Source organism: Homarus americanus, unplaced genomic scaffold (genome assembly GCF_018991925.1).
Source record: "Homarus americanus isolate GMGI-L3 unplaced genomic scaffold, GMGI_Hamer_2.0 scaffold7329, whole genome shotgun sequence".
Taxonomy (NCBI): Eukaryota; Metazoa; Arthropoda; class Malacostraca; order Decapoda; family Nephropidae; genus Homarus; species Homarus americanus.
The window spans coordinates 630,181-642,830 of record NW_024722981.1 but is presented as its reverse complement, the minus strand read 5'-3'; the positions used below and the strand labels follow the sequence as shown (position 1 = coordinate 642,830).

Below are 12,650 nucleotides of genomic sequence, written 5' to 3'. Positions count from 1 at the left end.
CAGATGCAGGTCTTTCTATAAAGTATCCTTCACATGCAACGGTAGATGCAATGACAACAGGACAAGTGTCAATCTATGCTTAATTATTGGTCCCAAAATATCTTTGATTTCGTGCGATTTTATATATTTACTTTTTGGATACTTCGTTTCGTTCTTTTGCTCTTTTGAAAAATGGTCTTAAAGAAAAATCTAAGACGATGGCCGTCAACTTGTGTAAATAAAAGTTAAAATTATATATTATAGTATTTCTCCATCATCTGGCATCATCCTCTGCTTTGCTTGTGTTATTTCTTTGTGTGGTGAAGGCGAGTCACATCCTGTGCATTAGACTTATTGTAGTCGCTTATACAGTAATGTAGTTTATATATAAGTGAGTGGTTCTCGGTCCCTCTCTCTCTTCCTTAATCCCTCTCTACTTATTTCTTCCTTTTTTACTAAGTTTCTTTCCATTACTATCTATCTTTACACCTTCCTCCTTCTCTTCTTTACTTTCTATTCTGTCTTCCTCTTTAACCTTCAACGTACGACAAGTGTAGATAAGGCAAGATTTGACGACTCGCTAACAGACCCAACAGCCGAACACGGAACCTAACCTAATAGCAACCTAACTTAGCCTAATCTAACCAACCACTAACCCATGTTAACCTAACCTTTTACAAGCCTAAGTTAAACTAATTCTAAAACATAACCAAACCCATTCATTATTTCAGTACGAATAAATCGGGTTTCGGTTTCGGGTTCGGTTTCGAGTTCGGTTCAGGGTTCGGTTTCGAGTTAAGTTCCAGGTTCGGTCCCTCAGGATTTATATGCTTCCCCCTCGCGCTTTATCCAACCCAACCCATCCCTACACTCCTCGCTCATCCCATCACCAATGAATCGAACTTTTTTAAATGGCACGTCAACCATTAATTCTTCTTTAGGGCACTATAGGAGAATTGCACCGTCTCTAGACTATACAACACACACACATATATCCACTGGCACCTGAAGATGACCAAATATATAATGACAAAAAAATAATACCTTAATGCCATTTTGCTCCCTATCTTGTATGAAGCATCAACACACTACAGTATATAGAATCTCTTACTATTTTTACACTGTTAAATTCCACATTGCTAGACTACCTTAGCTTGGGCATAATCAAGGAATAAATTATATATATAGTATTATTCTTAAGGGTTAATTTAGTTTTATTTTGCTTATATTTTAATTAATTTCTGGTAAGTGATGTGTAAAGATGGAGACAGAGAATGAGACGAGAATAAGAAAGAGACAAAACTGAAGTAAATACGTAAATAGATAATGAAAAAGAAGAGAGAATAATACAAACAAACAGACAGGGATGAATGTGTGTGATAGCTAGGCGGTGTAGATAAAGAAAACGGAGAAAGAAACAGGGTAGGAGAGAGAGGAGAGAGTCTATTAGGAGAGGAGGGTAACTATTAGGACTGGGGTAAGGGTCTATTAATAGGATTAATATTCTAGGTATTAGGACTGGGGTCTATTAGGACTGGGAGACCTATTGGGAATTAGGGTCTATTAGGACTGGGGTTTATACTAGGACTGGGGCCTATTATAACTGGGGTCTATTAGGACTGGGGCCTATTATAACTGGGGTCTATTAGAACTGGGACCTACTGGACTGGGGCCTATTAGGACTGGGGTCTATTATAACTGGGGTCAATTAGAACTGGTACCTACTAGGACTGGGGTTCATTTGACCTGTAATACTCATTATTATTATTTATAAACAATATTAAATTAATCCACAAAACAAAATATCAACAGAACTAAAATATATTTGTAATCTATTAATTAACCTCAACAAATTCCATAAAACAAAATAATATACAGATGTTTTCGCTCTTATCAGTCATTTGATGTAAAGTGTATAGTCAAATCAGTTCAATGAATAATCAGATGAAAAAATACACATTCTTTTAGTTTTTTATAAATCCGCGCAATGGTTTAAGTTAAATAAAAAAAATAAGTTGCGCGATAACAGTTCAATATTTCTTTAGTAAATTTAATATCTTAAAACAAAACAAACGAGAAGAACACTCAAACAACTCTAGTGACAAACGTGACTGGTTTTTTTTTTGTCTCTAGAAATTAAAAATAAAAACCTCAACTTTGTCCAGGAATCCTAAATATGCTTCACGTTAAGGAGATCTTTAGTAAAAACTTGAATACCAAAAAATTCATTCATTAGTGTTTTCTTCATTCATGTAAATTTGATCTAGAAACTGAAGCCTTTTATCTCATTTCTATATTGGTAATAAAAGGTCAGTGGACGAATTAACCTCTCCTTAACTACATCCGATATTCTAGGTGTGTACGTGTTGTGGGTAACTAGCAAAAACAACACTGGGAAAAAAACGGACATTCCATTGTTAATAAGTCGTATGTATTCTCTCCCTCCCTCTCATGAACGAGATAACCACCATCGATGATTAACACTGCTTTCCTCTTTTTTCTAGTCGTACTCTATGCAACTGTACCTCCGGCAAGTGTGGTTCGACTCACGCCTCCGTTTCAACAAGACCGACTTGGGCACGTCCCAGTTCTCTATGAACTGGATGTTCGCCGCCAAGCTCTGGAAGCCGGACACCTTCTTCATCAACGGCAAGAACTCCTACGCTCACAAGATCACTGCCCCCAACACCTTCATCCGTCTACAATACGATGGCCAGATTACCTGGTCCTTGAGGTAGGTGTGTGTGTGTGTGTGAGTGTGTATTTTCTGGTAAATTTTGCCCTGTTTCATTTAAGACGTCGTTTGCCATCATGAGGAGGAAATATGAAGCTATTCAAATGCATTACGATTATATACATGATCGTCAGTGGCCAGTCAGAAGCTTAAAAAAATAGAAATTCATAGAAGTTATCGCTATTTCCCAACTATCTACACCTCCTGCTGATACTTAGTGTCGTGTCCTTCCAACGTTAACATCAAATATGTCATTCTTGTTGTTATACATCACCCGGGTTTCATTTTTTTATCAAATGGTTTTAATAAAGACTTTGTTGTGTCTCACCGAGCAGACTGACTGTGCGGGCCAGCTGCAAGATGCATCTCCGCAAGTTCCCGCTGGACACCCAGATCTGCCCCCTCAGCCTCGCCTCATGTAAGTAACGCCTCACTCTGGTACCACCACACTCACGTACAGATAAAGAGAGAGAGAGAGAGAGAGAGAGAGAGAGAGAGAGAGAGAGAGAGAGAGAGAGAGGGGTTACAGACAATCGCTCACTTATAGAGACACAGAGATAGTACCGACTGACGCCCATTTAGAGATGGAGGGGGGAAGGGGGGGGGAGACATGACGCTACTTAGAAAGACAGAAAAAGAAGCCAGAAAGATGAGCAGCAAAGTGGAGAGAAAAAAAATGATCACAATGAATGATTAATTTAAATATCTTTCTCTCTCGATTTTCAACATATTCACACACGAGATGATGTTATATACTGTTTTTGTTTTTCCCAGAGACGAGTAGAATATATAATAATATATCTAATATATCAACCAACATCATAAAACAAGTACAACACATCATAGTACAGCCGTAATATATAATACAACAGATAATATAAGTCAAACAACATCTATATCACATCATACGAGTGTAATATATACCGTATATCTGTTATACCCCAACCAGACGGGTATAACTCGAATGATATGGTATACAAGTGGGCGCAGGGGCTGGTCACAGTAGATGCTGACGTGAGCATCGCCCAGTACAAGCTTATTAACATCACCACGACTTCTGCCAAGGTCATCGTGAGAAGAAAAGGTAGGAGTGAGAGGAAGGTCCTGGTAAGGTAAGATAGCCCTTGAGTGTTAAGAGGGATGTGTTGGTATAGCGAGTGTAGGCTACCCATGCATGATACACCTCAGAGGATATGCTGAAAGGCTACGACTACTACTAATAATGATAATAGTAATGATAATAATGATAATTCTACAACTACTACTTCTGTTGATAATAAAAATATAAATGAATAATAACAATAATGATAATGATACTACTACTACTACTAACCTATTCGTTTAATTAACATCATTTAGGCATTTATTACCTTGATCCATTAATCACAAAGGTAATTTATAACAGGACATAATGATCCCTTCAATAAATGTGTTGTTTTCCTGAACATCTTTATACTTGTCACCCCTCACAGAAATTGACACATTTCTAAATAATCTAACTTTCCCTTTATAATACTATGGCATTTTCTCTTTCATGCAGAGAATAGGCGCCCAGGTAAGGTACTACAGTTGTCATGTAGTTTAGCAATGTTGAAAAAGAATGTTAGATAATGTTAAAGGAAGGTTTTGTTTATGTAGTAGCTCATCACTCAATGTTGTTATGTTGAATGTTTATGTTGTGGGTTTCTTCTTTTCTCTCCATTAGAATGTAAACAAATACCTACATAAACGTCAAGTATATGTTCAGTTATATACAGCCACTCATACACTACACACACACACACACACACCCAATGCATATGCTGGTTCGCCTGTATGTGTACGTGCGAGAGAGAGGGGGGGGGGGCTAAAAGCATTAATCAACAGCTAAGAGAAACCCACCATCACGAACTCATCCCAAATTATCATCGGAGGTAAAAATAAATATATTCTTAAATCCCATTACGTTTATTCCCCGGCGTGTACTTAACAATCCCGGTTAAGCCTCAGGGACGAGAATAATAATAATAAAAAACTTGAAAAAACATTGAAATTATTCCCTCGAGTGTACCTAACATATCAGGCAAGGCTGGAGGGGCGAAAAACCTTCAAAAAAAAAAAAGTCAAGTCCCACGCTGTTCCTATATAGAGATGACTGGTCAACCATATTCAGGAGATGTGTTTAGGACCGCCACCTTGCCCTACTAGTAATAGATTTTATGTTAATTAACTCCAATTTCTATTGTTCTTGATCTAAAGGTTAACGAGATTATGTCACTGTTTGGATTGGTTAGAGGATTGGTAGGACTGGGGCTCATATTAAACGAGCTAGTTAACCTTCTGGGAGAATTTGTCTTAGCCAGAAGTCAAATGATAAAGTTCTTGTACCGTATAGTCTTTCGCCTCAAGGATCCCCGACACCTCCAGGACACTGTCAAAGATTTTATCTGGTGTGGGAAGAGTGTAGTGTTGGGGGGGGTGAGAGGAGAGGGTGGAGGTGTAGGTGATTGAGGAGTTAGTGAAGGGAGGTGTAGGTGAGAGGAGAGTGTAGAGGTGTAGGTGATTGAGGAGTTAGTGAAGGTAGGTGTAGGTGAAAGGAGAGTGTAGAGGTGGAGGTGTAGGTGATTGAAGAGTTAGTGAAGGTAGGTGTAGGTGAGAGGAGAGTGTAGAGGTGGAGGTGTAGGTGGCTAAAGAATTGTTGGTGTTGAGTGTAAGGAGAACTGTAGTTACTGACTATATTATGACAAGAACGTAACTAATAGTGACAGTACAGAAGATCGATAATGGTGATAATACAACGAATGAAAAAAAAATCACTCAAACGCTTAAAATAAAAATAATTATTCCACATGAAAAAAAAAATCTTCCTTTGTAACCAAGTTGTTGTTGAGAGGATAAACAAGACTCCTCGTCACGCTGTTCATCTCGGCGTCATTTTCTATCTATAATTTTTGGTTGTATTTAGCATTTCAGCGTCAAGGTAGTTCCTCTAATAACATGACCAGAAGTGAACCATTAAATCCCTGTGAACTTACGGAGTGTGTGAGATGGCGAAATAATCACCAGCGGGAAAAATAAACCTATTTGGAAGAGATAAAAAAAATAATTTATTTTCCCAACCTTGACGAGCAGATCTGGATTAAACGATGATTTTTTTCTTCCTATTTCACATGTGAATATATGAGGATTTAATGACCGTAAAATACAGAGCCTGTTTTTGATCCCTGGCTGCTGTTTACAGGCTGTGGTCTTCATTTTACAGATGAGGACACACACACACACACACACACACACACACACACACACACAGTAGTTCTTGAAGATGTTAGTTACTTTCTCAGATAGATCTACAGCTTACTCGTATTCACTTATATTTGAGCGTCGAGTTTTAAGGTTTTAATAATAATAAATTATTCTTACATTCTCTCTCTCTCTCTCTCTCTCTCTCTCTCTCTCTCTCTCTAAAAAGAACTTCAGTCTATCATCCTTTCTTCTCTTTAAACACACCATCACCCATCACCATTATTATCCTCACCACCACCACAACTACCATCACCACCACCATCATCACCATCACCACCACCACCACCACCACCACCATCATCACCACCATCACCACCATCACCACCACCACCACCACCACCACCACCACCCACCACCATCATCACCACCACCACCACCACCACCACCATCATCATCACCATCACCACCACCACCACCACCACCATCACCACCACCACCACCACCACCACCACCACCCCTCACTAAACCTTTACTATAGGAATAACATTGATTCTCTCAACCCGCTACTACAGAGACTGTCTCCACTCTCAACGTCAAGTTCTACCTGGAGCGACTGACGGGGTTCTTCCTCCTCCAAGTATACGTCCCCTGTATCCTCATCGTGTGCTGCTCGTGGGTCGCCTTCTGGATCACCAAGAAGGACGTCCCTGGCAGAGTTTGTTTAGGTGAGAAGCTACTATACTGGACACCCGTGTATGTAATTTAAAAAAAGGGATTCAGGGTTTCATGAAGATCAGGCAGTTCAGGCACTCGCTCACACTGTAATTTTTACTTGGAAATGTATCTAGGAGACAACATAAATATTTAGTTTTTTTTTATCCGATAATTAACTACAGTATAATATTTTTCTTAATTTCAGGAGTGAGTTTTAATTTGAATTTTTCAGATAATATATATATTATCAGTTGTTACCGCTGTCTCCCCAGTTGAGGCATTATGGTATACATAATTAGATCAACCTTCATAATATACAGTAGATACATTGAAAAGTGATACATGGACACCATCACTAGATTACATATTGTGGTATTAAAAAGTAGGTATCGCATCTTTGAGGTAATAATGGCCTCCATAGGGTCATAACTCGAGTCCATATTCCCTCCTAGATGTGTGCTGCAGGGATTCAAAACTAATGTTCATGGACTCTCGACAAACTGTGCTTTCCCGTTCTCTCCGCCGGCAATGTCGAGTTCATTATGATTTACTTCCTCGAGCTCAATGTGGTTATCCACCCGTAGATAACTTTCTGCAGTTTTCCCTTTACAGTGACCACGTCCTCATGGTGGGGCGTTTTCTCTCGTATTTCCAGGCGTGACCACCGTGCTCTCCATGACCACGTTAGGATTCGGCGGACGATCTGCTTGGCCAGCTGTCTCCTACGCCACCGCCCTCGACTACTTTGTTATTCTGTGCTTTGCCTTCGTGTTTGCGGCCGTCCTGGAGTTTGCCTGTATTAACTTCTTCGAGAGGGCGGCTAACAAGAGGCGGAAGAAGATGGAAGACCTGAAGCATCAAATCACAGAACGTATAATGGTGTGTTGGTCGGGGTGGACTATCTTGCACGATGTAGTCACCTCCTGTTGTTAACATGTGTATTGTAGTCTAGATATATGTTTGCACTGTAGTCTTAATTGCAGGTGTACAGTATCCCTCACCTGGGCAACTGGTCTCTCACGAGCATTCTTCTGAAAATAAAAGTAGAGTTAGAAACATGTATGGTGTTGATGGCTGTATATTGAGTGAACAGGATTTGCATTGTTGTTTTCCGTTGAATTTTGTAATATGGCGAACTGATTACGTCTCTACGGTAAGGTGCGGTAAGGATGATCACGGACTGACTTCAAGATAATGGTTTAGACTTTTGGGACAATGGTTTGATTATAAGAAGGATGATATAATGATGGCTTAACCCCTTTCGGACGATGTTTTAACCCATTGATAGTGTTGGTTTAACTGGATGACGGTTTAACCTCCTTAAAACGACTTAACCTTTTTCTGAGTGATGGCTTAAAGCTTAAAATCTTGAAGAAGATCGTTTAAACCATCGTCTCCAAAGGGTTAATATTACATAGGTTAATATGACTTGAATCTTAATAAACTGTGATCTTAAGTTACATAAAATCTGACTGTAGTTTAGTTTCACTTATAGTTGTAAAGACATCTAGTTTCTCCTCAGTCATTTCTATTTGTATCAAGCACATGTTTGTGACTGGATGTGCTTGTATGTGTATATTGGTGACATGTATGCTTTGGTGTGTGTACCGTTGTGCTTATGTATGTGAAGTTGTCCCTTGTGTGTGTGTTTATGCGCTGTACTGTGTTGCTGTGTGTATGTATGTGCATAGGTTACTAGATTATCCGATTTCTAATACTATTTTAAGTTTCCTTTTCTTTGTGAAATGTATTGTTTTTTTGTTTTTTTCAGTGTGTAGATTTTACATACTTCATTTAGATGCAGTATGTTCTATTATGCTACTATGTGCAAGTAAATCTTTCAAATTATATGTAGCAATTTTCAATATATGTAATGAAAATGATTCTCCATGCATGTTATAAAGTTATGTACATATACTGTACACGTTTAACAGACACATTATCCAGAGTAATGATTTATATACATTAAAAAGCTTTATAGAACAAGATAATGTGCAGTAGTAAAAGAAAAGTGTGTCATAGATGATGTCTTACCTGCAGGCGGCGGAGAAGGACGCCACAATGCTGGTGACGACGACGGTGAGGGAGGACGGTGGCGTGGACATTGGGGCGTCACTGAGGGACGCCATGAAGGTTCCTCTTTCTGTTGTGCCGCTGAGTGTCCAACCCATCGAGGAAGAGGTGGACACCCAGTCCCCACTAAGAGAGGCTCTGAAGCTGCCTCTGGCCATCGTGCCCCAGAGCATACACGCAGTGACGCCAGAGAGAGAGGAACGAGAGGGACTCAAGGCCCGACGTGTGGCCACGCCCCCGGAGAAGAGGGAAGGCGAGGAAGACAGTGGTGGTGATGGTAGTGGCATTGACACAAGTGTAGTGAGTGGGGAAATAGACCCAATGTTAATGAAACGCGAGGGCCACCTGTCTGGCAGCGACAGTGGCAGCCTCACTAGTAGAGGCAGCATATTTAAATTCAAGAAAGATTCCAAAATAAAGAGAGACAGGTCCCAAGACAGTGAAAGTGACTTGACAGTTATAAAGGTGGACATCCAATCCGAGGATGAACAGCTTTCTCCTCCCCCTCCCCCCTTCACAGTGTGGCAAATCCTGACCAAAAAAAAGAAACTCATGTCGGAGATGACGATTAGAAACACCGTGCCCACTGAGGAGGATCTGCTAGATCGTTTTTCCATCATTGATCTCTACGCACGTAGGTTCTTCCCGACGACTTTCTTCATCCTGTTCATCACCTACTGGGTCTTGTTCAACTACTACATCACTGACGAGTTCCCTGAAGAGGCCGATGCTCGGGTACCCTCGGATGGACTAGTTCTCGTATAAAGTTTGTTTTATTTTTAATGTATAAACTTGTTTTGAAGAAAGACAAAGAGCGAGACATTGGCCTCTCCCACCCACTCGCGTCGCATTGATAAGTGACGACAGCCATCCAATCACAGCAGGGATTGTGTTTTTCCTAAAAAATGATTGGTTATTGGAAGCATTTTGCCTCCCCTTCCACCCTCTCCCAACAGATGGTTCTAAAATATCTATCATGTTTTTTGTGAGGTTCTTGTCCCATTAAGATAAAAAAATACCATGCAGGTTGTCAGGATATTCCGTTTGTAGGTCTGCACACTAATGTTTAATTTCATGCATGTAAGTATGTCTAAGTAGCAAAGATACAGTAGGTATGCAAGTATTCACCATAACTGAAACTGTCATGGAAACTTATCGTATATGGGCATATTATGTAATGGATATCTTCATTGCTTAAGTGCAGCTGACCGACAGCGTCTCAAGTTTATGGTCAAGCGTCATTCATTATTTTTTCTTTCGCCCCGTACATGCCAATGCATCACCTACCGTTTTAGAATCAATTTCAGAAGTTAGACTTTAGACAGTTTATGAACGGTTCATTGATAAGTTAATGCACAAGTATATTGCATGGTTTCATGCGATATTTTCCTTAACATGATATATAGGGTAAGATTTGACACTTGGGTTGCTGCAGCACCAGATGCAGAGCACCACAGTAACTCTTGCTTGTTTACCAAATTTTTACGTTTGTTAAACATGTTTTGATGGATCCTTGAACACTGGATGTTCGTCGAGAAGTACAGTAGGAATTATTCTTTCCTCTGTCACACTACCCAAGTGCCACTGTACTTCTAGTCATTCAACACAATGTAAAGCCTTTAATTAATGTAAAATATATTTGCATAATCAGGAAGCCTTCCACAGCTAGCGGCGGCATTTGAGTTTACTTGCAGCTGGCGAAGGAGTTAATTTACATAACAAAAACAGCTGGAGTTGGAACATACCAGAGAGCGAATTTCATTGCTTGAACGTTCATACCGAGGGATTATATATGAGTGAATTTTTACTAGAGGCCATATGTATAAACATTTTGTGCCAGAGGCCACACACACACATATATATAATCACCCCTATAATAGGAGGCTTACGTATACATTATATAAATATATCCTAATCACCAACACCAGTCCAAATTCACCATTATCACCAATTATCGCCTAAGGAAGAAAGAATCTGGAGTCTGAACATAGTATAAATAAGTGTAAATAGGCAAAAGTTATATTAATACTCCATATAAATTTGGAGAAGATAGCTCTTAGTAAATATCGCCTTTCACGAGTATATTATTAATTGTTGTTCATCATGGAGAGATACGTGTTACCACCAGCCACATCACCCTCATAACAATCAATTAGTTGGAGAAAAGAGAATGTTATTCATCTCATCTTCATAATAAAGTCATAATAAAGTCATAATAATGTCATCATAATGTCTAACGTATGTCTTTCGGGGTCACTGGGTTTTCGAGCCGAGGCCGACCAAAACATTTTAGTTAGTTCGAACACTGTGCCGAGACTGAGCCCCTCGGTACAGGGTTCGCTGGTTTATTCACTGTTTCACGTGGTCGGGACCCGGATTATTTTTTCTTTATTTTTTTTATTTATTAATAATTGATTTTTTGTCTTCAGAAAATGGACAATGGAAATTACCAGCATGTCTATCTACACTTTTTTGTTAAATATATCATAATATTTCGAGGTTTTATCCTCGCTTTGTCACATAAAGATACAATGTATTTCCATTGAACCAATACATACACTTATGCTAAGGACTAAATAAGCTTTATACGTTTCGGGGAAGAAAGTAGAGGATAATTTTTGTATGTAGACTTTTTTTTTTTAGTCTCCAGCTGTCGACGTTTGATGGTAAGGTGTCATGTCACTCGTTTATAAAAAGCGTAACTCTCTCTTAGTGCCAGACGTCTCACTGGGCGACACTTGGCAGCCCAGGGTCGGAAAAATTAGACTAAGGAGAAATTTCAAAGTGTTTCTTGGCCAAGGAGACAACTTTGTGTGGGGTGGACGGAGACAAGGACAAGCATTCGAGGTTATGACACTTGGTGTTGTGTCATGGGTTTGCTGGACATTAAAACCCTTTTATTGCCATTCTAATGAATGAAAATAAGGTATCTTCCTTACCCTTTTATGATGTTAAAAGTAAGTTCTACACTTGCATAAATTATGTTCCTTTAATCTGTTCCCATTTATTTATTTTTTTGCTTTAAATGGTGGTTATATCCTTCTTCGACTTGCCTGTTCCTGATCTGATCGCTAAGAGTTACAATGTGATCACAGTTTTTCTCCTAATTTTATTTGGTTGTCTTATGGTATGGGAAACGATTATGTTGCCTCTAAATCTCCCAATTAAACCTATCAAGATATTTGTGTTTTCTTTGCCTTTGGTTTGCATGGTTTGTTATTTACTATTCTCTCATTTCTTAGCAAAGAGGCATATATATATATACACACACATATATATATATATATATATATATATATATATATATATATATATATATATATATATATATATATATATATATATATATATATATATATATATATATATATATATATATATATATTCGTTGATACAACTAAACCATGTATCATTAATAAATGATTTTATGTAACTATTTTTAAGGTAGGATAATATTAAAGTGTTTTTTCTTTGTTTCGCCACAGTTAAGCAGTACACTGTGGTGGATGTAAGACACTTGTTGCAATAAACTCTTCTCCTTACCGCCACATAATTCGCTCTAAAAGTTACAAAACTTTCATCACAAAATATATTGATTATTATTAATATTGTTGATAATATTTTATGTATTTCGTGAGTAAAAATAATACGACACTGGGCTGAGTTCAGGTCGAAAAGGGATTTACTAATTAATTTGCTACTTATTTATGTTTGTTGTTCGTAGACTAAAGATGAATGATGCAACGCTTCTAAACTTATCAAATCTAGGATGGCCTTATATCAATTATAACACATTATTCTAATTACCAGGAGCAAAAATAATTATATGCAGCACAAAACAACTGCATATAACCCCAACCAATAAAACCGCACAAATATCTATATGCAACTCTATAACAAAATGAAAAGCATAACAGAAGGATCAAAT

General features: G+C 38.5%; 1 protein-coding gene across 2 annotated transcripts in view; it reads left to right on the top strand.

The window, feature by feature from the left end:
• The window catches only part of LOC121863201 (gamma-aminobutyric acid receptor subunit alpha-6-like), a 29,760-nt gene extending 17,857 nt beyond the window's left edge, over positions 1-11,903 (top strand). The window contains exons 2-8 of one of the 2 annotated variants that reach the window (XM_042361685.1): positions 2,484-2,713; positions 3,049-3,131; positions 3,663-3,797; positions 4,254-4,268; positions 6,508-6,660; positions 7,305-7,528; positions 8,690-11,903. In XM_042361685.1, the coding sequence (XP_042217619.1) occupies positions 2,484-2,713; positions 3,049-3,131; positions 3,663-3,797; positions 4,254-4,268; positions 6,508-6,660; positions 7,305-7,528; positions 8,690-9,487 (1,638 nt within the window). In that variant the 3' untranslated portion in view covers positions 9,488-11,903. The remainder of the gene's footprint in view (positions 1-2,483; positions 2,714-3,048; positions 3,132-3,662; positions 3,798-4,253; positions 4,269-6,507; positions 6,661-7,304; positions 7,529-8,689) is intronic. The other variant, XM_042361686.1, reaches the window with a different exon arrangement.
• Positions 11,904-12,650: the final 747 nt, after the last annotated feature.